General features: G+C 31.1%; 3 protein-coding genes across 3 annotated transcripts; 1 reads left to right on the forward strand and 2 right to left on the reverse strand.

Moving 5' to 3' along the window:
- Positions 1–208: 208 nt before the first annotated feature.
- LOC132276144 (peroxidase 40-like) lies at positions 209–1,436 on the forward strand. Its single transcript, XM_059777430.1, has 4 exons — positions 209–460; positions 544–735; positions 842–1,007; positions 1,087–1,436. Exons 1-4 carry the CDS (start codon positions 209–211, stop codon positions 1,434–1,436), a joined length of 960 nt encoding a protein of 319 aa, XP_059633413.1.
- An 11,367-nt stretch (positions 1,437–12,803) lies between these two features.
- Positions 12,804–13,955, reverse strand: LOC132276152 (F-box/kelch-repeat protein At3g06240-like). Its single transcript, XM_059777441.1, has one exon. The coding sequence runs from the start codon at positions 13,953–13,955 to the stop codon at positions 12,804–12,806; it is 1,152 nt and encodes a 383-aa protein (XP_059633424.1).
- A 9,216-nt stretch (positions 13,956–23,171) lies between these two features.
- LOC132276157 (secreted RxLR effector protein 161-like) lies at positions 23,172–23,495 on the reverse strand. Its single transcript, XM_059777456.1, has one exon. The coding sequence runs from the start codon at positions 23,493–23,495 to the stop codon at positions 23,172–23,174; it is 324 nt and encodes a 107-aa protein (XP_059633439.1).
- Positions 23,496–27,989: the final 4,494 nt, after the last annotated feature.

The raw sequence follows: 27,989 nt of genomic DNA on the forward strand, positions 1-27,989 counted from the left end.
TGGCATTAGGTGAATCAATGTAGATTCTGCATGTCCATCATCATGAACTGAACTCTTCCAAGCCTTGACTATGCCCTCATTTACTTACCCACTCTTTTTGTACATATTTCATCATCCACTCACTTACTCACTCTCTCAACTCCTCCAAGCTTATCTATATAAAGTTCCCAACTATCCAAAGCTAATTAACATTGTTAAGCATACAAAAATGGCCTTTTACTTGGCTTGTTTTTGTTTACTCATGCTCAAGTTCTCAATCACCACGGCAAACTTGCCTAACATCTCCAATGAAGCATGCGCCGACGGTGCTGCTACTGTTGTATTACAATTTGGTGTGTATCAAGATAGCTGCCCAGAGGCTGAGCCCATCATCTTCTCTTGGATGGGAAGGGCAGTGTCCCAAGACCTTAGAATGGCAGCTTCTCTGCTTCGACTTCATTTCCACGATTGCTTTGTTAATGCATGTCATGTTTCAAATTTTTTGTTCTATATATGTTTTTAGCTTATATAGTTTAATATTAATGAACACAAGTTTGGTTGCAGGGATGTGATGCATCAGTGTTATTAGATGACATGGGAAATCTGGCTGGGGAGCAAACTGCAGCACCAAACTTGAATTCACTAAGAGGGTTTGAAGTGATCGATATGATCAAGTCTGATCTTGAGTCAGGTTGTCCTGAAACTGTCTCTTGTGCTGATATTCTTGCAATTGCAGCAAGCGACTCTGTTGTTCTAGTATGTATGTGTTGTGTGTTAGTGATCAGTACACTGGTTCTCTCTAACTATTGTGAACAAGTAGTACTAGTGTGGTGGTGTACTAATTTGCATTCTAATTCCTCAGTCAGGTGGCCCAGGCTGGGAAGTGGAAGTGGGAAGGAGGGACAGCTTGAATGCAAGCAAAACAGCAGCCAACAACAACATTTCAGGCCCCAATTCGGACGTCCCAACACTCATCACCAAGTTCAGAAATGTCGGTCTCACGCTTGCTGATGTCGTTACCCTCTCGGGTAGCTTGATTTCTTTATTTTTAACCCAGAACATGCATGTTTGGATGTTGAGAAAACATTCTTTCTTTCTCTTTGGGAGGTGCACACACAATGGGGAAAGCTCGATGCTCAACATTTAGCTCTCGGCAAAAGGGTAATAGCAATAGCGACTCAAATGGCCCAAACATTGATGTGGCCTTTCTTACCTCTCTCCAGCAACTATGCTCAGAAACAGATAGAAACACAACGCTGGCACATCTTGACCTGGTGACCCCATCAACATTTGATAACCAGTACTATGTTAACCTAATTTCTGGGGAGGGATTAATTCCATCTGATCAGGCTCTTGTGAATGGAGCAAATACGTTGCAAATACGCAATGAATTTTATCAGGAACCAGAAGCAATTGAATCAAACAACTCAAAAATATACATTTACAAGCAAATATAAACAGAATAAAACCAATTTCATAATAACTTCTCATTTGATTGATTCAAACAAACTGAAACCAGAAAAACCAAATCAAATTGGGGGCATTCAAATTCCTCACCTGCAAGATCACAGAGTCTATAACATCGGCATACTTCACAGCTAAATTGAGCGACGCGCAATCGAATAACACCGCACATGACTCCTCGAAACCCCACCGAGCAGGTCACCGTGGTTCACCACGATCATCGTCAGGAAGGCGGCGACACCAGACCCCAAACAATGTCTGGCAAAAATCATCTTAATCGATGACCCATTTTCGAGCCACAATCGCTTCAAATTCTCCGATTCCTGCCTTGTTCTTCGACGAAGATAACAAAAGAGCAAAGATCAGTGGTCGGTTTGGTGGATTTCAGCCAAACAAGCACACACAGCACAGTCGCCCCAAAATCGCCTCCGCTCGAGCTCTCTAGAAACCCTAGAAAATGACTGAAATGTTTTAAGTTTAGTTTATATACGTGTTGCAAGTTTGGTTTAAGTGTGTGTTTTTACTTCCTCCGCTACAGTGATTATTTGGGCCAACAGTACCCAAAACACAGTAAAACAACAAAAGGGTGTTTTAATTTTTGGCCCAAAAATTGAATCTGTTTTGACACTATTGGCAACAAAATAGACCGAACCAAACATGTTTTGGGTTAAAAATTTACTACTGTAGCAGGCCTGCAACAAAAACACATGAAGCAAAACAAATACCAAACAGGCCTCTAGTTTTGTTATATGTGTTGACGAAAATATAAATAATAATAAATAAATAAATTGAAGTCATTGAGAAAAACTGGATGAGTTTAATAATTTTTTGTCCAAAAATTTCTAGGGAATATAATTGCTTCACTACATAAATGATATATCAATTTATAAAATTCAACTCAAGTATTTATTGAATCAGTAAAATTAAAAAAATTCAATGAAATTGCAATATTCAAATGGTTTTTTTTTTTTTTTTCATATTTGTGTAGTTGAATTACAATTTATATATATATAAGTTGACATCGAAATAATTTCCATATATTAGTAAAAAAAAATCTAAATACCTTTAACCAATACACCTATCTGTGGTTGATATTTGGTTACAAGTATTTTTTACTTTATAGACCATTTGAATGGAAAATTTTGAGGGAAAAAATAAATAAATAAAAGAGGACAATTAATCGGGGGAGACACTCTTTCCCTTTTTATTATTATTTTTCCCTTTTTATTATTATTTTATTATTAATTTTTTTTTTTACACAAAACCTCCTCAGCTAACCCATTTGAATCCATTTCAGGTATGTTTTGTGCTTCCCACATATATTTAAATCTAGAAGTACATCCATATGTTCTCTCCCTCTCTAAATCTAGAAGTGCATCCATATGTTCATTTATATGTGTATATATACATATATCAATATATTATATAATAAAGTATAAGATTGATTGCTGATGGAGTTGGTCAGTTTTTCAAGATTGTGCAAAATTTTATACATGTCTAGTATTATCTTTGTTTTTTGCAAAATTACAAGCATCTCTCAAATCCGTTACAACAAGGCTCAAATCAGTTTACATTTTACTTAAAAATGGTAGATACTCTCATAATGTGATATGTTGATGTCTCATCAAATATAGATGTGACACGAATACAAATTTTTATAGTTCTTGAAATATATCCGATATCATTAAAACCAAGTACGATATATGGGTTAGGTTTTATGGAAGTTGGTAAATTTGAAATGAAATTAGCCTCCAAAACTATTAGATTCTTAAGAATATCACAAAAAATCCAACTAATTATATTATTGGACGTAAATGAAACGTGAATTGCTTGATATATCTCTTCCATCACTACCAGCATAAAATGGCACAACAATTGCTAGAGATATGTCTTCCATCATCACTTTCTGTAACTTGGAACAATATCCTTGACAAACCCACCACAATCAAACTAAACTCTCATTTGTACAGACTTTATCTTCTCTTCACAATTGGGTTGATCTCCTTTGTAGACAAATTCAAGGAGTTACAAGGCAGATGATATGATCTAATGAGAGGGAAAAAAAATGTTTATGAATTAAAGTCAATAAAATTTGAAAACTGCAGGTAATGAAGAAAAACTCAATCAGCTTGCAGCGACGTCTCTTCCGTGTGCACGGCTACAGAAAGACTAGGCCCAAGTCTACATGTGTCTTGTTGCTCATAAACACAACATCTTAAATACTTATATGATAAAGTAGAATGAATAAATGAAAAGCTTTTTTCCAAGTCTCACTCACACTTAGTATATTATCTCCACACTTAGATATATAAAATGATAAATATGTAACATTTTTATAATGTAAAAGAGTGTAATAGTGTTAGCAACATAAATAAAGAGTTTAAATATAATTATTTCATCAATATATATATAATAAACCATTATATTTAATGTAATGTAACTTAATATATAATATATACTAAACTCTCACTTGTGCAGACTTTATCTTCTCTTCTCAATTGGTTGATAATAGAGTTGGTTAGGTTTACAAGATTGTGTAAAATTTCATACATGTCTCAAACTATTTTTTGTGCAAAATTATATGTATCTCTCAAATCAGTAAGGTTCGAACTAGTTAAAGTAAAGAGCTTTCTTGTTTAGCTTTTCAATGAACATGAGTCGATACTCTCATAACGTGACACAATGATGTCTCAGAAATGTGCCACTAAGACTGATGCATATAGTTCGTGAAATATCTTCTCAAACTTTGATATCATTAATAGTTGGTGCGCTAATGGTGGTATGTGGGTTACGATATCATTAAAACTATCTGTAATTACAACGCACCAAAAGCTTTTATTTTTTGTAAGTTTAAGAAACAAATTTTAAAAACAAATATTCTTTTTCATTTACAAAAAAAAATAAAATAAAATAAAATAAAAAATCCCACAATGAAAACAGTTGTTAATAAGGTTGGAAATATTACTACCGAGTTTTATGTTTCAAAGTTTGAAATACTGGCTGGAAAAAATAATAGTGTTACGGGAGTGAAGCTATGGGCAAATTTTAAACTTGATTATGGTGGGTATTTTAGTAAATTTCTTTTCATTATTGGCCACTTAGTTCCGATATTTCATACCAAAAACAAAATTCAAAAAAATATTTATTGCCAATCATTACAAATATTTATTTTCATTACTCTTTTAATTGGTCAATTATGCAACAAATAAGGAAGCGATTGTATTTGATATAAATAGCTAATTAAAAGTTATTCGATTAAGCAATTTACTCCAAGTGTCCAGTGTGAATATCATTACTCTTAAATAAATTATTAAACTTCATTTGAAGGTAATGAATTTGTACTTAGTGATAAATTGTTTATTAAAATTAGTCTGAGTCATCCGATGCTAAATTAGATATATGAAAAACCTTTTCTTATGACAGTTGTTCAACAACAAAAGTGAATTTAAATTAAAAATATGGAGGACATTTTATCAACAATCTTAAACTACAAATGTGATGTTAGATTAAGGATATGGATGACATATTTTTATTGTCAACATTGTTTAAATGTAATCCTTGTTAGGATTAGGGTAAAGTGCAAAAAACCCCCTCAACTATGGGCGTTTTGCAAATAACCCCCTCTAACTATAAGAAACCCCCTTGAACTATCAATTTGTTACAGTTGAGGACAACAGTAACTTATCCGATCAACATCCCTCACTGAAAATGTTAAATGACATGTATACCCTCAAACAAAACGACGTAGTTTCATTAAAATTTTATACATTTAAATTTTATCCCATGACATGGCAAATTGTAATCTGAAGAGCCAATTACAAATTGACACTTCAGCAATCCACATCAAAGCTTACACACAGCACCGAAATAAGAATAAATTTGTTTGACTAATCACCAAGCTCTGCAAATCCCTCTCGCAACCACTAAAACCCTACCCATGGAACCATCGCGATTTCTCTTGCTGCAAAGTCTGGAAACCTCTTACCTAATTAGTTGAGTCTTACCCTAGTTAGTTGAGTTTACAAAAGCAAACCTCTTACGATAATTAGTTGAGTTTACAAATAGGGCAATTTAACTTGTTAATAGTTGAGAATCACAGAGAATTGAAATCAATTTGGGAATTCTCTTCATCGTATAAAACTCTAAAATTAGGGTTGAACCCTATACAATCCAGTCGGGTTGGGTCTCAACAGGTGGTTCAAAATCCACAAGCATTGGACACAGCGATGACGACGACGAACAACGAAGGCGACGACGATGAACAACGAAGGCGATCCACAACGACAATGGACGACAACAATTGGTGATGATAATCGGCGATTACGACTTATGACTAATACAGCTCTCGATTTAGGTTCACCGAAACAAGCATCGAGACCATGCTCCCGATTTGGGTTCGCCGAAACAAGCAATTGGATCTAATTTGAACCATCAACTCGGCGACGAGTGAAAGGGAGGTGTTAGATTTCACCGGTTGCATACGGTTTGATAGCTCGCTAGTTGTGTACAGGTGAGGCTTTCCAATTTGGTTGCTGCAACTAGGGCTGCAACTTGGGCCAGCCCAACCCAGCCTCAACCCGAAGCGGGTTGGGTTGGGTCAACCCGAATTATACTCAACATGGTTATGATCATAACCCAGACCAAATATTTTCGGACAGGTTGGGTCGGGTTGACGGGTTGAGTTTTTTAAATTTTTTTTTTTTTTCGAAAATTTATAATATATTATATTATATTATATATATATAATATATATATAAAATATTATATATTAAAACAAAATATTTTTAGGGCAAATCACTTCAGCCTCCCCTATCCTCCATCTCCATTCTCTCTGAACCCCCCCCCCCCCCCCTCTCTCTCTCTCTCTCTCTAACTGCAAATTACAAAATCTACAAGAATCAGAAGTTCAAAACCCATTGCAAATTACAAAATCTACAAGAATAGAAGTTCAAAACCCAAATATTTCAGTTTTATCTAACTGTCTGCAAGAATCAAAAGTTCAAAACCCAGATCAGCATATCATTTCAGAAAATCAAAACCTAGATCTTTCAGTTTCCATCGCCCGCTGTTCCAGTTCGGGTTTGCAAGCTTTAGCCGTTGTCTCTCTCACTCTCTCCATCGCAAGCTTCAGCCGCTGTCTCTCTCTCTTTCCATTGCAGGCTTCAGATCTCTCTCTCTCTCTTTCCATCGCAAGCTCTCCAAGATTGTTCAAAAAATCAAAACCCATATCTCTCTCTCTCTTTCTTTCCATCGTAAGCTTCAGCCGCTGACTGCTAAATTGTATATATGGGCAGAAAGAGACAGAGAAAGAGTGAGAAAGAGGAGAGAGAAAGAAGAACAAGATTTTTTTTTTTTTTTTTTTTTCGGGTTTCGGGTTGGGTTCGGGTTGAGCCCGAGCCCAACCCGAATATGTCTGGGTTTTGAAAAAACTCAACCCGAACATGAACCCAATTTGTGAATTGTATGTCCAAATTTCAAAATCTCTGGGTTGGGGTTGGGCTGGGTTAGGTTAACCCGCCCAAGTTGCAGCCCTAGCTGCAACTTTCTGGGTTTAACTACAGCAGTTCAGTTCCGATAAAGCTAGCATGGTTCAGTTCCTAATAATCTAATTCTAGCGTGCTCTATTTTAGAAACTCAAATAACCCATCACTCATTATATATAGGATTGGGTTTTTGATGATCTATTCATATTTCTTTCCTTTCCGACCATGTGATTTTGCTTCCATTAGCAAGTTTGGTGGTGGCCGCGGCGGATTGAGAATTACCTTTTCAAAAAAAAAAAAAAAAGATGAAATATATATATATGTATTTAAATACAAATTAGGGTAATGGATTTGAGAATAAAGAGGGCTTTTTGGTATTTTTGTATGACAAGGGTGAAGTAGGCATTAAGAAAAAAAAGTGGCATACACACGCCTGAATACAGTCAAAAAATTTTTGCCGATGACTGGAGTGGGTAAATTGCAACCAAGTACAATAGTTCAGGGGTTAATTGCATTTTTTTTAGTTCAGGGGGATTTACTATATTTTGGCCCATAATTCAGGGGGGTTTTTTGCACTTTACCCTTAGGATTATTTTGAGATAGCTCCATATTGTCATATATGTCATTTAAAATTAAACATATAATGCTCTCATATCAATGAACAATTTATTATTATTATTATTATTATTTTTATTTTATTTTTTTCAAATCAATCCATTTTGAACTTTAATCATGCCCATAACAATAAAACATTATAATTTTTTTTTCTTAAAAAGCTCTTTTTTTTTTTTTTTGGTCGAAGCTTGACATTCCAAACTTCATGAAGGTATTAATCCACTAGGCTATCGAGGCAATTGCGTTCCAAGATCAGGGGAGACATTAATCCACTGAATTATTCACATTATAAAAAATTGAATGCAACATTTTTTTTAATTATTAATTAGACCTTTATGATATGTTTTATCATTGACCTTAATCATCTGTTTGGCTACCAGTATAGCGAAACAAAAAATAAATTAAATTATAGGAGTAAGTAAAAAACCAAAATAAATAACGAAAAATTATGAAACAACACTATTCCTTTTTTGCTTTTAGCTTACAAGAAAATCAACCTATTAAGTAATGAATTCACAATAGACTAATTTCTATTTATACTGACCAGAGCATTAACTGATATTTAAAGTGGATTGCAAACAAATAAAGATTGGTGATATTCTATTGGTCATGGGATATTTCTAGCACACCCATTTTAGGGACCTTATTAATTAAGACAAATAACATTAGTTATCAAAATTATTTGACATAAATTTTAGATTAAGGTAGCATTACTTATAAGAATTATAACTGTATTCACAAGAATCACAACCACGTTTTTTAATGATGTTTGTGGCCATAGTTTTTTTACATATACACCAAACATATTATTTGCATGAGGTTTCCCAATATAATAAAGTATCTCATTTGATTTTGTTATTAGATTGACATTTCATGTCAAATTTGTGAAATGATTTGGTACTTTTTTTTCTCTTTTTTTATTTTTTATTTTTATATATAACTTACTATTACATTGATGTATTGGAGGAAACTAAATGGACAACATCTGATAAAATAGAAGATAGATTCAAGTACCCTTTTTTTTTTATAAAAAATTGTTGTAACGTTATACTTTTTTATAAATATGTTTATTTTAGATATATTAAATAAATATTTATCAAATTTTGTTTAAATTTAGTTAACTCAAATTCAAGTGTGATATTTATCAATTTTTAAAATTAAAATTATTCATTGAATTAGTGAAAATTAAATAAAATTTATAGAATTAAAATATTTAAATTTTTTTAGTTCCATTAGAATTAATTGTGTGTGTATATATATATATATATATAAAAGTTAAGTTCAGATAAAAGTTCATATATATGAGGAAAAAATATATCTATTTTAATTTTGCAGACCATTTGGATGGAAAGAAAAAAAATTAAAATTTGAGGGGCACGAAGGATAGAATTAGCGATTATTTTTAGGTTTTTGTAGTTCAACTAGAATATATATATATACCCCTATAAAGTTGATTTCAAAAGAATTTCCATATATTAGTAAAAAGAGAATAAGGTTGATATTTAATTACAATTACTTGAAAAAGTATCTCATGTGACTTGTGTTAGTAGATTCGAGAATTGTGCAGTGAAGTAACACATCGCATTTGTGAAGATTACCGAGTGATCGATGTAAAGGGTGAGGATATCCAACAAAGAGAAGAGAATAGAGTACACAAATTCAATTTTGATATTCAGAAAAGGAAAAAAAAATAAATTAAATCAGTGATTGCATGAAATGAATAATTAGATTGAATTTTGTAAATTGATATAAATAATTAAAATTTATATGTATATATATACATTGGAACCTCAAGAGATTGCTAAAGTGAGTAAGTCACTTGACCTGGTGCTTCACCCAAGCAAAAGAAATATATATTATAATTGAGTTCAAAAAAAAAAAATTGACACAACAATTACGTAATTCAACAAGTAGTATTTCATTCTATTATGAATCTAAACACCAAAATTTTATTGACTAATTTCTATTTACTTTAACATTTTCCTAAAAGCAAAAACTAAAATAAAAAGGAATACTAATTTTGTAATTACCACTAAGTTCAAGATTCATTATTTGACTATATAAAATTAAGGGCAAAGTACAATAAACCATCACAACCACAACCGTTTTTAAATAAACCCTCTTCAATTAAATTTTCTATCAAAAAAAAATCACAACTATTCAAAAGAAGTAAAATAGTGGATATTTGCACCAAAATGCCTTTATTGTTGTTTTATTTGAATTCTAATTCATCCGAAATTCAAAAATTCATATCTCACAAATCGTAAATCCAAAAAGTACAAATAATATATGTACGGAGAGCTTTTGAAACAAGGATTCCATAAATATAAGATTTGTGCAATAAGCCGCCATAACCAAAGAAATTGGTAATCTAAGAATATGTTCTAGCAATCTTATTTTTTTAAAAATAAAATAAAATATTTGCACATGCAATTCCCTCAGTGTACGAGGCTCTCATTAATTCGAAGTCTAGAAAGGATGAAATGTATATAACATATCTCGTACATGCGGAGAAGCCACTTCCGTAATTCGTGACTTCTATGAACAACTTATTGTTACACCAAGGCTGACTAACAACTGCACTAGGCTCACTATCATTTTTCACCTGGACTTTTACTATTTTCGCAAGTCACATAAGCCCTACCATGTGCTTTGTCAGTCCTCTTTTCAATTTTTTCTCTACTAATTTTTTTTTAAAAAAATTATTTTTTATTTGCTTTAAGAGACAGACCACAAATCTAAGAGATTGACCAAGGAAATATTGGATAATTGCTTACCAGGCCCAACCCTTGCATTGCTTTTGAAAATGAGTAAGTATTGTAAATGCAATATTGGATCATGGAGTTGGAACCTCCCGAGTCCTCTGGCTAGGTGTAACGGTTGGGCACTTGCTCATTTATCTAAAAGTTCGAATTATTGGGTAGTGCTGCATATCCACCCATTTATATATACATCAACCTCCATTCAAATCCGATGTGGGATAAGTTTTACTTGTAACATTCTCCCCTACCCAAACCCGCACAATGCCCTCATTGCGGTTGGACCACCCTGCCTACCCATGGACAGACCCGAACGCCCTCCGGGCTAGACGCTTGGCGTGACACCGGATTAAGGACTGGGTCTGGCTCTAATACCAACTGTAATGGGTGGGCGCTTGCCCATTTACCAAAAAGCTTGAATTATTGGGTAGTGCTGCATACCCATCCATTTATACACACTTCAACCCCCATCCAAATCTGATGTGGGACAAGTTTTACTTGTAAAACTAGGATATTAGAGTAATTTTAACATTATCCAAGGACCGAAACTATATGGCCATCGACAAGCCAATCACTACACGAGTAAATATATTCGTTTTATTTAGATTTCTACTTTCATTTAGATTTTTACTTGAGTATCGAAAGTTCTAATTAGCCAAAATCAATTGTGATGATATGCAACTCTTAGGATTTCGTGATATGAATTTTTGATGTGTCAACTTACAATGTCTAACACATATGAATCATACAAAAAACATATGTCTTTTTTTAAAAATATATATGTATTATATTTATATTGACAAAAAACATATTCTTTTATTTTATATATTTATGTTATGTTCCATATGCAAATGAATAATTCTAATAATTTTTTTTGCAAATATTAAAAATAAAATAAGATTGTTGTAGTAGATTCTTAAATTACCTGGATATGGGCTTGCACAAATCTTAAATCTTAAATTTCTGGAATCCATGTTGTAAGGGCATTTTGATCAAAATATTCACTCTTTTACCCCTCGAATAGTTGGAAGGAGGGGGTTTGATAAAAAAAAAAATTAGTTGAGGGGAGTTACTGAAAAACTTCAATAAGAAAATTGAATAAAGATCAGGAATATAAATATAGTAACAACAAGGTCATATACTGTTTGATATATAATCGTACTAAAAAATAAAAAATAGAGAAAAAAAAAATGTATATTCCCACACAGGGAGAAAATAGAATGAGAAAATTGTTGAGTTTGGGGGACCTTGTATATTCCCATATACTCTTTTCCACATATATATATTTTTTTTGTAAATACACAAAAACATATCATTTGCACTATGTTCACTTCTCATGATAATTTTTTTTTTTTTTTTTAAATACACAAAAACATATTATTAGCATTGGTAGAAATAACAAATTATGTGTGAAAAAAAAAAACACAAAAACATATTATTAGCGTTGGTAGAAATAACAAATTATGTGTGAAAATGATGTGTGGAATACCAAACAAATAGAACACAAAGGAATAGTAGAAGGTTGTAATTTCTTTTTTAAGTTTCATATATTATTAGCTCCAATAAAAAAAAAAAAAAAAAAAAAAAAAAAAAAAAAAAAAAAATTATTTCTTAGTAGGCCCAAACAATTAACTTCTATTTTCTATCCCTGTTTAACCTTTTTTTATTTTTTATTTTTTCGTCGTCCCCCTCATACCAAGTTTTTTTTTTTTTGAATGGTATATATATCTATATGTACTATTATTAAAAGTACAAGGAGTGTCAAGAATTTCAAATCATTATTATTAATTAATAATAAATACATAATAAAATAAGTTAATAATAAGTTACCAATTAAAAAGCAACTCCTAATTTAATAAAGTTGTATAATAGGTTACCAATTAAAATACAAACATAAATTACCAATTAAAATATTAATCCTATTCTACATTGGATTCTACGGGATTATTACCAATTAAACTAATAATAATCCTATTCACAGATTCCTCACGGTTTACTCCACATTGGATAAAAGGGACCAATTAAATACAACTCCTAATTTAATAAAGTTGTATCATAAGTTATCAATTAAAATAATAAACATAAGTTACTAATTAAAATAATAAACATAAGTTACAAAGATGTATGTAAAAATCACCTTATATTATTTTTTCTTGGTTTTATCTTCGTTTGTATGACAATTTTTTTTTGTTCAACCCCAAATTTAATGGTACCTCAGTTTACTTTACACGGGATCGCTTACACACACAGGCGAAAGGGACGATAAGAAATTACAAAAAATTGAAACTAAAAAATAAATTAATAACCAAAACTCACCCTCAATCTGCACTCGTCTCTTAGCACCAAAATGTATTGCATGACCAAATAAGAATTTTGAAACTGAAAAATAAATTAATAACCAAAACTCACCTGGTCTCTCAGCACCAAAATGTATTGCATGACCAAATAAGAAAACAATTCTCAAAACAACATATAGTCTTCTTATCTCTTGCCTCCAAATTTATCAGGGTGAAACAATGCTCTCCAAAAAAATCTCTGCATCCTCAACTACAAGCATAAAAGAGTCTCCATCATTATCTTGATCATAACATCTAAGGCTACCGAGTTGAGAATCACCGGGAATTTCTAAATATCTATGTGTATTTTCCTTTTTCTCTACATTAGATACAAGTAAGAATTGATCTATCACAGATAGAAGATTATCCTTGTTTGAGAAATCCAAAGGCTTCACACGATTCCAATTCCTTGGAAGGGCAAAGCCAAGATTAGTCCACGACTCTCTCTTGCCATATTCCTTCATCACCCAAAATTCACAAGACCAGCACCCCGACTTCCCCGTAATCTTGACACAGACACAGAGACATCCTCTGAGAACCGTAACCAAGTAAGCTTTACGTTGTTGTGTTTCAAATTCTGCAGGTAAAATAAAAACTTGAAATTTTTCCTCCTCTAAATTAAGAGAAACTATCTTACTCATGTCCTTAGTTAACCAATGGAGAGCTCCATTCAGAAGTGCCGCAGCTGGCGCAGAGCACATAACATGGTAAGGGATGTCTTGAATTCTTCTCCAAGAATTTGTTTTTCGTGTATATAAAGTCGTTATACTTTTGTGACAATCTGGGATGTGCACAACCTTATAGTCATCGATTAAGGCGTCGTAGCCAAACCCATATGCACCACCAAACCCATATGTAACACCACCTGTTATACTTTTGAATGGTGGGTGTAATCTTTTGACTTTTCTAGTTGAAGGATTCAGCAGGTGAAGTTCTTCTTCACAAGAAGAATAAGGAGAAGTTGAATATAATATCAATCCGTCACAACAACCTAAGAACTTGCCCGATTGACACTCAAAATTAAGTGGATAATCAACTTTTCCACTCGGCTCAATAATGTTGCCAGAAAATACAACGATTGCTGACCTCCATTCTTTAATCTGACAGGAAAAAACAAGTTGTTTTTTGTTGGGCTCGTAGGATCGATTTAGGTGCATCTTCACAAAATATGGATCAGTGAACAAAGTTAGCCAAGACTTTGACACACACTTAAAACGTACCAGGGACTTGACAGGCAGTCGTGAGAGTATGTCCATGACGACGTCATTGGGTAGGGACTTGATGGATGATGACTCTTCTCTTCTTTCTATCATCTCCATAGCCTCTCCTCGGCCTTCTTTGGTTTTAGTTAGTGAGGGTTATTCAGAACGTAATATACACATTATTTTTACTTATTTATAGGGTCGCCTAAGCCCCCACTCCCAAAAGTTTTTATTACCTTATATATTATTGCCTTCCTAAAAAAATTAATTTCTTAGTAGCCCAAAGAATTAAGTGCTATTTTCTATCTCAGTTTAACTTTTTTTTTTTTTTTTTCGTCGTCCCCCTCATTCCAATTTTTTATTTATTCTTTTATTTTTTATTAATAAGTATATCTATATATACTATTTTTTTTAATAATATATATATATATATATATATATCCATATATATTATTATTAAAAGTACAAGGGTGTTAAGAATTTAAAATCATTAATATTAATTAAAAATAAATACATAATAAAATAAGTTATAAATTAAAAAACAACTCCTAATTTAATAACGTTTAATAATAAGTTACCAATTAAAATACAAGCATAAGTTATCAATTAAAATAATAATCCTATTCTACGTTGGATTCCTCAGGATTGTTACCAATTAAACTAATAAACCTATTCACAGGATTCTCCACGATTTACTCCACGTGGAATAAAAGGGACCAATTAAAATATAACTCCTAATTTAATAAAGTTGTATCATAAGTTACTAATTAAAATAATAAACACAAGTTACCAAGCGGTATGTAAAAATCACCTTATATTATTATTATTTTTTCCCGGTTTTATCTTAGATTGGATGACAAATTTATTATTATTATTATTATTATTTTTTTATTATTTATTTTTTCAGTTCAACCCCAAATTTAATGTTATCTCACAATTTACTTTACATGGCATCGCATACACACACAGGCGATACACAGAAAGGGACGATGAGAAATTAAAAAAAATTGTGTCACCTGTTTCATTTGTTAAGTCTAACAAGAATTCAAATGATTTTTTTTTTTTTTTTTTTTTTTTTTTTTTCAATTCAGCCCTAAATTTAATGTTATGTATATAATGATATCTAATGAGACAAGAGGTATGTAAAAATTACCTTTTATATATATATATATATATATATATTTTTTCCCCCAATTTTACCTTCGTTTGTATGAAAATTTTTTTTTAGTTTATTTTATTTTATTATTATTTTTTTTGTTCAATTCAACCCCAAATTTAATATTTGGTATAATGATAATAGCAAAGTCCTAGCACTAAGAATAGATATCTAATGAGACCAGAGGTATGAAAGTATTATAAATTATTTCTGAATAAGTCTAACGTTATTGATGATGAGTACTTCTTTTTCTTTTTTCTTTTTTCTTTTTTTTCTTCTTTTTTGAATAAGCCTAATTTGTCGTAATTGCAGAGATCACCAAATACTATAATTTGTAGTAATTGCAGAGTCCAACAATATTGGAGAAAGCATATAAATTTATTTATTTTTTATTTTAATAATTAATTCTTTTATTTATGAACTTTTTTCGATTTTTATTTATTGATGTTGATTTCCTTATAATTTTTCATGTTTGTGATAAAGTTGTTATATAATGTTCCTTTGGTCCACGTCCAAGTAATTTTTTTAAAAACAAGTTTAGAAATTAAATATCAAAAATTAATGTAACCACGTGAATCACACGTGTTTTTGACTAAGTGTGTGTGTGCATATATATGTATATATATATTGAACCGGTTCTATTATATATTTTTTATTATTATTGTTATTATTATTTTTTACAAGGCAAGAAGGGTTTATTATGTGCTGAAAATACAAAAATTTTAGCCAAAACTTGAATACATGCTGAAAATACAACAATATAATTAGTAACTTTGCATCTTAAATAGGTAATAAATATAATTTTTAAATAAACAAAACTAATTATTTTTTTATATTAATATATACTGCATATTAAAATTTCTTTTTATATTTTTGTCGAGCCCTCAAATTATATAGAGCTTAACTATCGACCAAAGGGAATGTCACATCGATCCTTGAGTAACATATTTGTAGGGGATGTGTAATTCGTGGCTTTGAGATTGGGTGATGATTAGGTAAATCATTTTTGTACTGCCATGTAAAATAATTCAATTATTTAAAAAATCCTCAAATCATATTGGTGAAATTTCTTGCAATCTTTTAAAACTTGGAGTGGTACTTCTATAAAAATTCAAACATAGGAGTCCGAAACACTAAGTAAGTCCTTACCTAAATCCGTAATCACCCATAAAATAGTTAATCCCAAGCACGGAAATCAATGAAATGACTCAAAGTGGGTCATACAAAATCAAAATAAATCCAAGTGGTCATTTGATTCCATACCACAAGCTTCTAGATACAAGAATTGTGATTTCACACATCCGCCCCCTTTGGTTTCAAGGATTACCAAAATATGCCACACTCAAACGGTGAAAAAATCTCTATCTACAATTGAAATATGTGATAAAGGTTAATATTATTGGAAAGCTGACTCAAAAACCTTAAAATTGAACTCATATTTAACCCACTTTGGAGTTAAAATGAGAATTGGGTTAAATTGAGTAAGATATAGTCGTTTGAAAATAGAACATCAAATCTAACAAGTAATAGGAACGAGTCGGTATAGTTGCCAACTGAGCTGGCTTCTTTGCCAACTGAGCTAACTCAGTTGTCAAAGAAGTCGACTTCTTTGGACCGAGAGCAATTTTTCTCAAAAAATGGGTTCCATATGAACTGAGTCGACTCATTCTCTAAATGAGTCGGCTTTTTCCGGGGAATAAGTCAGAAATTTGTTAAAAAAACCTCACCGGAAATACCTTTGTGCATTTTTAACCTATACCATGCATCCTAATGCCTCAAAACTGAAATCCAGGCATCCCAATAGTGGAACATAGCGGTGAAATAATTATACCACGTGTGTAAAAGCATGACATGCGAAATATAAATGGAATATACAACGTATGCTTTCTATTTGAAATGGCTCTAAGGCCTAAGATACAACCTCTTTTTCTTTCTTTTTATTTTATTTTATTTTTTTAGTAGGCCCAAAGAATTAACTTCTATTTAGTATATTTATTTAACCATTTTTTTTAACTCATTTATCTTTATTTAACTTTTTTTTTTTTTTACTCGTTCCCCTCATTCCAAGTTTTTTATTTATTCTTTTATTTTTTATTAATGAGTGTATATAGTATGGACCGGTTATATTATATATTGAAAAAAATAAAACTTTAGCAAAACTTGAGTACAAGAATATAATTATTAACTTTGCGTCTTAAAAAATGAATTTATTGTTAGCTTTTAATATTTTTTATTTTCCTTCTATTATTATACTCCAACCAATAGTAGAAGCCTAGAAGGTTCTTATTTTTTTATTTTTTTTTTTACGTTTAGTATAGTATTACCTCAAAATAATAATAATAATAATAATAATAATAATAATAATAATAATAATTTCTTAGTAGAACGAATTAACTTCTATTTTCTATCTCTGTTTTTTTTTTTTTTCGTCGTCCCCCTCATTCCAACTTTTTTATTTATTCTTTTATTTTTTATTAATAAGTATATCTATATATACTTTTTTTTTTTTGAATGGTATATATATATATATATATATATATATATATATATGTACTATTATTAAAAATACAAGGGGTGTCAAGAATTTTAAATCATTATTATTAATTAAAAATAAATACATAAAAAATAAGTTATCAATTAAAAAACAACTCCTAATTTAATAAAGTTGTATAATAAGTTACCAATTAAGATACAAACATAAGTTGTCAATTAAAATAATAATCCTATTCTACATTGGATTCCACGTGATTGTTACAAATTAAACTAATAATCCTATTCACAGTATTCCTCACGGTTTACTCCGCATGGGATAAAAGGGACCAATTAAAGTACAACTCCTAATTTAGTAAAGTTGTATCATAAGTTACCGATTAAAATAATAAATATAAGTTACCAATTAAAATAATAAATACAAATTACCGAGCGGTATGAAAAAATCACCTTATATTATTATTATTATTTTTTTATTATTTTTTCCCGGTTTTATCTTCGATTGTATGATAAATTTATTATTATTATTATTATTTTCAATTCAACCCCAAATTTAATGTTATTTCACAGTTTACTTTACATGGCATCGCATACACACACAGGCGATACACAGAAAGGGACGATGAGAAATTAAAAAAAATTGTGTCACCTGTTTCATTTGTTAAGTCTAACAAGAATTCAAATGTTTTTTTTTTTTTTTTTCAATTCAGCCCTAAATTTAATGTTATGTATATAATGATATCTAATGAGACAAGAGGTATGTAAAAATTACCTTATATATATATATATATATATATATATATATTTTCCCCCAATTTTACCTTCGTTTGTATGAAAATTTTATTTTAGTTTATTTTATTTTATTATTATTTTTTTTGTTCAATTCAACCCCAAATTTAATATTTGGTATAATGATAATAGCAAAGTCCTAGCACTAAGAATAGATATCTAATGAGACCAGAGGTATGTAAGTATTATAAATTATTTCTGAATAAGTCTAACGTTATTGATGACGAGTACTTCTTTTTCTATTTTCTTTTTTCTTTTTTTTCTTCTTTTTTGAATAAGCCTAATTTGTCGTAATTGCAGAGATCACCAAATACTATAATTTGTAGTAATTGCAGAGTCCAACAATATTGGAGAAAGCATATAAATTTATTTATTTTTTATTTTAATAATTAATTCTTTTATTTATGAACTTTTTTCGATTTTTATTTATTGATGTTGATTTCCTTATAATTTTTCATGTTTGTGATAAAGTTGTTATATAATGTTCCTTTGGTCCACGTCCAAGTAATTTTTTTAAAAATAAGTTTAGAAATTAAATATCAAAAATTAATGTAACCACGTGAATCTCACGTGTTTTTGACTAAGTGTGTGTGTGTGTGTATATATGTATATATATATTGAACCGGTTCTATTATATATTTATTATTATTATTGTTATTATTATTTTTTACAAGGCAAGAAGGTTTATTATGTGCTGAAAATACAAAAATTTTAGTCAAAACTTGAATACATGCTGAAAATACAACAATATAATTAGTAACTTTGCATCTTAAATAGGTAATAAATATAATTTTTAAATAAACAAAATTAATTATTTTTTTATATTAATATATACTGCATATTAAAATTTCTTTTTATATTTTTGTCGAGGCCTCAAATTATATAGAGCTTAACTATCGACCAAAGGGAATGTCACATCGGTCCTTGAGTAACATATTTGTAGGGGATGTGTAATTCGTGGCTTTGAGATTGGGTGATGATTAGGTAAATCATTTTTGTACTGCCATGTAAAATAATTCAATTATTTAAAAAATCCTCAAATCATATTGGTGAAATTTCTTGCAATCTTTTAAAACCTGGAGTGGTACTACTATAAAAATTCAAACATAGGAGTTCGAAACACTAAGTCCTTACCTAAACCTGTAATCACCCATAAAATGGTTAATCCCAAGCACGGACCATAAAATGGTTAATCCCAAGCACGGAAATCAATGAAATGACTCAAAGTGAGTCATACAAAATCAAAATAAATCTAAGTAGTCATTTGATTCCATACCACAAGGTTCTAGATACAAGAATTGTGATTTCACACATCCGCCCCCTTTGGTTTCAAGGATTACCAAAATATGCCACACTCAAATGGTGAAAAAATCTCTATCTACAATTGAAATATGTGATAAAGGTTGATATTATTGGAAAGCTGACTCAAAAACCTTAAAATTAAACTCATATTTAATCCAATTTGGAGTTAAAATGAGAATTGGGTTAAATTGAGTGAGATATAGTCGTTTGAAAATAGAACATCAAATCTAACAAGTAACAGGAACAAGTCGGTATAGTTGCCAACTGAGCTGGCTTCTTTGCCAACTGAGCTAACTCAGTTGTCAAAGAAGTCGGCTTCTTTGGACCGAGAGCAATTTTTCCCAAAAAATGGGTTCCATATGAACTGAGTCGACTCATTCTCTAAATGAGTCGGCTTTTTCCGGGGAATAAGTCAGAAATTTGTTAAAAAACCTCACCGGAAATACCTTTGTGCATTTTTAACCTATACCATGCATCCTAATGCCTCAAAACTGAAATCCAGGCATCCCAATAGTGGAACATAGCGGTGAAATAATTATACCACATGTGTGTAAAAGCATAACATGCGAAATATAAATGGAATATACAACGTATGCTTTGTATTTGAAATGGCTCTAAGGCCTAAGATACAACCTCTTTTTCTTTCTTTTTATTTTATTTTATTTTTTTAGTAGGCCCAAAGAATTAACTTCTATTTAGTATATTTATTTAACCATTTTTTTTTAACTCATTTATCTTTATTTAACTTTTTTTTTTTTTAACTCGTTCCCCTCATTCCAAGTTTTTTATTTATTCTTTTATTTTTTATTAATGAGTGTATATAGTATGGACCGGTTATATTATATATTGAAAAAAATAAAACTTTAGCAAAACTTGAGTACAAGAATATAATTATTAACTTTGCATCTTAAAAAATGAATTTATTGTTAGCTTTTAATATTTTTTATTTTCCTTCTATTATTATACTCCAACCAATAGTAGAAGCCTAGAAGGTTCTTATTTTTTTTTTTTTTTTTTTTTTTTTTTTACGTTTAGTATAGTATTACCTCAAAATAATAATAATAATAATAATAATAATAATTTCTTAGTAGAACGAATTAACTTCTATTTTCTATCTCTGTTTTTTTTTTTTTTTTTTTTTCGTCGTCCCCCTCATTCCAACTTTTTTATTTATTCTTTTATTTTTTTAATAATAAGTATATCTATATATACTTTTTTGTTTTGAATGGTGTATATATATATATATATATATATATACACCATTCAAAAAAAAAAGTATATATAGATATACTTATTATTATATATATATATATATCTATATGTACTATTATTAAAAATACAAGGGGTGTCAAGAATTTTAAATCATTATTATTAATTAAAAATAAATACATAACAAATAAGTTATCAATTAAAAAACAACTCCTAATTTAATAAAGTTGTATAATAAGTTACCAATTAAAATACAAACATAAGTTGTCAATTAAAATAATAATCCTATTCTACATTGGATTCCACGTGATTGTTACAAATTAAACTAATAATCCTATTCACAGTATTCCTCACGGTTTACTCCGCATGGGATAAAAGGGACCAATTAAAGTACAACTCCTAATTTAGTAAAGTTGTATCATAAGTTACCGATTAAAATAATAAACATAAGTTACCAATTAAAATAATAAATACAAATTACCGAGAGGTATGTAAAAATCACTTTACATTATTTTTTCTTTATTTTTTCCTGGTTTTATCTTCGTTTGTATGACAAATTTTTTATTTTTTATTTTTCAATTCAACCCCAAATTTAATGGTAACTCACAGATTACTTTACATGGGATCGCTTACACACACAGGCGATACACAGAAAGGGACGATGAGAAATTACAAAAAATTGTGTCACCTGTTTCATTTGTTAAGCCTAACAAGAACTCGCAAGATTGTTAATTTTTTTTTTTCAATTAATGAGACAAGAGGAACGTAAAAATCACCATAAATATATATATATATATTTTTACCAATTTTACCTTCGTTTGTATGACATTTTTTTTTTGTTCAATTCAACCCCAAATTTAATATTAGGTATAATGATATATAATAGCAGAGTCGTAGCAATAAGAATAGATTGTTAGACATAATAAGAAATACTTTAACAATAATTAGCCCATTAGGATTTAACTTTGATGCACAAAAACACCATGAGTTATAAAATTTAGAAGTGGTACATATGTTACCTTGATCCATTATGAGTAAGAGATTTTGAGCCGTAGTTATTAATGCTGACTAAACTTCAAAATGAGCCAAAAGTTAGTATCCGTCTATTCTGAATACCCAACGTAAAATTATAAGATCTTCAAACCACTTATGTATCTATAGTTAATGGGTACTAATTGTGGTGTTTCATTTCACAATACACGTAATGAGAGAGTATGATTTGGGACCCTTTTATATAGCATTAGTTCATTAAAGTTAGTTTTCCCATTAAAGACTTTTATATTTTCATAAAAACACCAAGAGTTACAAGAAATCTTAACTCTTCAATAACTATTTATTAAGTGAACACTAATTTCAAGAGTTCCCAAATGTTATGTTCACTTAACTCTTCATTAAGTGAATATTAACTTTAATTCCATTACTGTCACTAAATTTTATTGAAGCATATGTAACTCAAAAAAATGGCATTATTAAGTGTTTATAAAACTTTACATTTTTTGTCTTTCATATAGGTGCACTTAATATTTGATCACCTTCTAATTAATTTCTTAAAACCATCTTCATGGAAGTATCTAATATACCATATGTATAATAATGTAAAGGCCACATTAAAGAGATAAATTTATAATAATCTCCCACTTGGCTTACATAATTATACCATTTATTAGATTATTCACATAATATAGCCATCACACTTTTCCAAAGAAGAGGTTGCACCATCTACATTAGATTCTGTTCAATGAAACTACTAATTCCAAACCATTGTAGTTATTAAATCGCTCATCGATTCAATACCATTCAACAATTATAACATTAATACCTTCATCAACATGAATCGATGAGATTTAACTAATACTGATAACATTAGCAAAGTAATAGAGATTAGTGTCAATTCATCATTAACGGTCCAATATTGTTTTTATATTTAATTGTGCACGAAAGTTGAAAACAACACAACATAATCATCATATTGTCATAAACATAATGTGATCACAGCAAAAACATCTATACATTTTTAACCCAAACATAAAAGACTTTCCACCAAGCCCATGTGCGCAACATGATCCTTAAAGAGCTTAGGTGAGAGACCTTTTGTCAATGGGTTTGCTAACATCAGTGTAGTACTGATATATTCAATTGAGACAATTTGGTTCAAAACCCTTTCTCTCACAGCAAGATACTTGATATCAATGTCTCGATCCTCCAGTAGTTTTGTTATTCTTAGAGAATCGAATAGCAGCATCATTATCACAGTAAATTTTTAAGGGTTATGTAATTGAATCAACAACACTTAATCCTGTGATAAAATTTCTTAACCATATTGCATGACATGTGGCTTCGTAACATGCTACGAATTCGGCCTCTATAGTGGAAGTGGCAACTAGTGATTACGTTTGACTCTTCCATGAAATAGGCCCATCTGTTAGCATAAAAATATATCCAAAAGTAGACTTCCGGGTATCCGAGCATCCAGCAAAGTCAGAATCTGAATAACCAATAACCTCAAGGTTATCTGTCCTTTTGTATGTAAGCATGTAGTCTTTAGTTCCTTGCAGATAACGTTGTACTTTCTTGACTGCTTTCCAATGATCAATACTTGGATTACTTTGGTATCGACCAAGCATACCTACCATATATGCTAGATCGGGACGTCTACAAACTTGAGCATACATAATACTCCCAACTGCAGAACCATTAGGAATTCCCTTCATTTATTCCCTTTCAATATCATTTTTGGGACATTGGAATTCACCAAATTTGTCACCCTTCACAATAGGGGCAATAGTATTAGAATAATGTTGCATGTTGAATCTTTTAAGAACCTTATCAATATAGGCTCGTTGGGATAATCCTAAAAGACCGCGAAACCTATCTCGGTGAATTTCAATACCAATAACAAATGATGCTTCACCCATATCTTTTATATCAAAATTCCTTGACAGGAATTGTTTTGTCTCATGTATCATTCCCATATTATTGCTGGCAAGCAATATATTATCAACATACAACACTATAATACAGATTTTACTACCACTGATCTTAAGATATATACATGAATCCACTAGATTCTCTTTAAAACCAAAGTTGGTTAAAACTTCACAGAACTTAAGATACCATTGTCGAGAAGCCTGCTTTAGACCATAGATGAACTTTTTGAGCCTACACACATTGTGGGTCTTGCCTTTATCATGAAAACCTTCAGGTTGGTCCATATAGACCATTTCATGCAAGTCACCATTTAAAAAGGCTATTTTGACATCCATCTGATGTAGCTTTAGATCATAATAAGCTACTACTGCCATGACTATTTGAAGGCAGTCCTTCTTGGAAACTGGAGAAAATGTTTCCTTATAATCAATCCCTTCTTTTTGAGTGTATCTTTTAGCAACTAATCTATCCTTGTATCTTTCAATGTTGCCTTTGGAATCATGTTTGGTTATGAAAATTCATTTGCAACCAACAGTTTTGGATTATTTAGGTAATTATACAAGATTGTAGACTTCATTATCCTTCATAGATTTCAACTCTTCATTTTATGGCATTAATCCATAGAGTTGATTTATCGCTACTTATGGCCTGAGCATAAGAAATAGGATCATTTTCCAAGCCAATATCATAATCACACTCATTAAATAAATTTCATAGTCATTCGATATAGCAGGCCTACTTTCTCTTTGGGATTTGCGTAAAGGTACTTCTATAATTAGAGTAGATTCCTTAATGTGGGAAGTTTCTTTAACACCACAATTTTCCAATATAGGTGTATGTGTCACCATATCTTGGACCACCTTTAATGGCATAAGAATCCGATCTTCCTCAAAGGAAATTTTTCTAGGCTCAATTCTCTAACTAACATCCCCATTTTCTAAAAACACAGCATGTCTAGTTTCAATAATTCGAGTACTATGAGGGGGACGATAAAATCTAAACCCTTTTGATCATTCTGGATAACCACTGATATAACAACTTATAATTCCAAAGTCCAATTTCTTTAATTGTGTGGTGTGCCCTTTTCCTCGTCGTCAATGGAACGACAAACCAAAGTATGTGAGTGTGTGGCCAAGTTTTAAATTTATAAAGTGCCACTACTACCTTTAACTACTAACGCAGCAAGGATGAGTAGGGATCGTCCACAGGGATTGGGAGGCAGTATTGATATGGAAACGATATAGGGTTAGTAGGTCGAGTGATCAAAGATGTGGTTTGCTTGGTTAATTAAACTACAAACTAAAACTAAGCAAATTCAATATAAAGCAAGTAATAGTAAATGAAGATAGAGAAAACAATAGAGAGAGGTTTTAGGACTTAGAGGTCACCACTAAACATCACCTTTCTAGACATTCAATGTACAATGAATGAGGGGAAACATGTGTTGCAATATAGTGTGTGTTTTTTATTGAATCAACAAGCAAGGATGCCTAATTAAGTATATATTGGCTAAACAATATGGTGAATAACACAATATATCAAACTAAGCCAATATTCCTTCCTTTAAGCTCACAACCTAAACACATCAAATGGTTAGAAACATATATTACTTACATTCATAAGCATGGAACATTAAACAACAAGCATGGATTATCCTCCCATCTAAGAAACTAAGGCAACTACACTACAACTAAGCTAGGGACATGAAAATTAAACTAAGGGAGAGGCACAATCCATCAAAAAATGAGTATGAACCATCAAATAAACCACAAGAGTATTCTATTAAGTACCATGCCTTGACAATCTCTAGATTTATAACATCAACACACATAGACATGCATTAACAACACAAAAATTAGAGATAAACACATGAACATCTACTCTAGCATACATAGACATATGGATAGATTGAAATGATCAATTAGAAGCATTAAACCACACAAATCATTGTATAAACAAGATTCATATATAAATCAAGTGCCAAGACAAGAATTACAACACAAATCCCCTCATAATATAAAACATCAAGGTCTAGAAGGCATGCTTAGTGTTGGGTCCTTATATTGTAGGTCGCGGTGACCACAAGCTTAGAGAAGCATGCAATTTAGGCGAGGGCCAAGTTTTACATTTATAAAGCCACTACTACCTTTACTAAAAATATAGCTAGGGCGAGTAAGGATCGTCCCAAGGGATTAGAGTCGTACTTGAATGTGAAAATGTAACTAGGGTCAGTAGGTCGAGTGATCAAACAAGTGGTTGGTTGGTTATTTAAACTAGAGAACAACTAAATTAAATTAAGTAAGAATGCAATGCTAAAGAGAATAAGTAAGGGAGAAAGAGATCTTAAGGTTTAGAGATCACCACCAAGCAATGCATTTCGATATCTTTGACAAATGATTAATGAGGGCAATTAGGGTGTTGAAATATTGGAGTGTGTGTATTTGGTTAATTCAACAAGTAAGGATGACTAGTTAAACATGTATTGTCTAAACATCATGTGAAAGGCACAATATATCGAAGCTATAAAGCATATATTGTCTAAACAACATGTGAAAGGCACAATAAATCAAAATAAGTTATTAATCCTTTAATTAAGCTCACACTCCAAATACAACACAAGGATAGAAACATATGTTAATTGCATTCACAAGCTTGGATCATCAAACAACAAGTATAGATTGTCCTCCCATTTAACACTACACTACAACTACACTACATCTACACTACTAGCATGAAAATAAACTAGGGGAGAGGCACAATCCATCAAGAGGTAAGCATGACCCATCAAGAAAATCACAAAAGCATTCCTTTAAGCACTATATTTTGACAACCTCTAAATCTATGGCATCAATACACATAGACATGTATTAATAACATAAAATCTAGAGATAAGAACATGAACATCAATTCTAGCATACATAGACATATGGATAGAATAAAATGATCAATTGAAAGTATTAAACCACATAAATCATTGAATAAACAAGATCTATATATATCAAAGTGTTAAAACATCAATTGCAACACTAATCCCTCAACAATACACAAGATTAAGATATAGAAAGCATGCTTGGTGCTAACTCTAGCCCCAAGAGGATGTCTAGCCACTCATGGTGAGGATGCTCCAACCCTCAAGGGCTAACTCCATGGAAGAGGTTTGCTCCTTGTTGATGAAGATCTCCAATGGTGTTTCTAGCATCCTCCTCCTCTAAACTTCTTCTCCAAGAGATGATATAAAAAAAAATAATGTTGGCTCCCCTTTGAAAAAACAATCCTTATCCTCATATAGGTAGGTCAAAATAACACCCAAAATGAGCTGGGGTCGTGCACATAATATTCCCCAATGATTGGATAAAGGACAACTTTTAATCAGATGAAATTTTAACTTTTTCGCACTGGAGGAAGTTCGATCAATCGAAAGTAAGTGAGATCGATCGAACTTAGGCTGGATTAATCCAACTGGCTAAGCTTTTTGGAAAAAGACAAATCCGAGATATTTATGGGAGATATTTATGGGAAAAGGACAAAAGTGGTTGGTGGGTGGTACAGCTGTGGATAGGATCAATCATTTGGATAAGGACAAAGGTGTTCAATCGATCGAAGAATGATGTTGGATTGATCAAACTTTTGAACTTAACTGCTTTGGGTCAAGGCTTGGATCTATCTTGAAGTACTGAGATCGATCAATGTTCGATCGATCGAACCTTGGACTTGGATTGATCGAACTTGCTGCTTTGCTTCATTTTGCTTCTTTCTTTCTCCACTTTGCTCCTTTCTTTGTTCAATCCCAGAATTGCTTCAATTAAGCTCTTATTTGGCTGAGTTAGCTTATTTTCGGGATAAGTCCCTGAAAATGAAAATAATATGAAATCAATCTAAAATAGTAAAGTAAGATAGATAAAGGTACTAGAATGCCTAAGCTTAAGGAGTTTAAATATGCACTTTTCAGTGCTCATCACACCCCCAAACTTAAATATTGATAGTTCCTAGCAATGAACTAGAAACTAAAGCAATGAAATAAACAACTAAACAACTATCACTAGAAGCAATGAAATGAATAACGCCACTTTCATAGGGAACACGATTACACTTAGCACATGCAATAAGCCTTTTAAACCCCTAGGTTACCCCTAGTGGACGATTGAAGTCTCGTGAGGGTTTCCAGAAATGGTACCCGCAAACATTAAGCTCATTCTTTCAAAAGAGGTACCAATATTACCAACAAGCATTGGGAGAAAACTACCTCAAGTATGCAATTTTTCAACCCTTTCCAAGTA

Source organism: Cornus florida, unplaced genomic scaffold (assembly GCF_030987335.1).
Source record: "Cornus florida cultivar Cherokee Brave unplaced genomic scaffold, ASM3098733v1 CherokeeBrave_3.0.0_Hap2_Chr01, whole genome shotgun sequence".
Taxonomy (NCBI): domain Eukaryota; kingdom Viridiplantae; phylum Streptophyta; class Magnoliopsida; order Cornales; family Cornaceae; genus Cornus; species Cornus florida.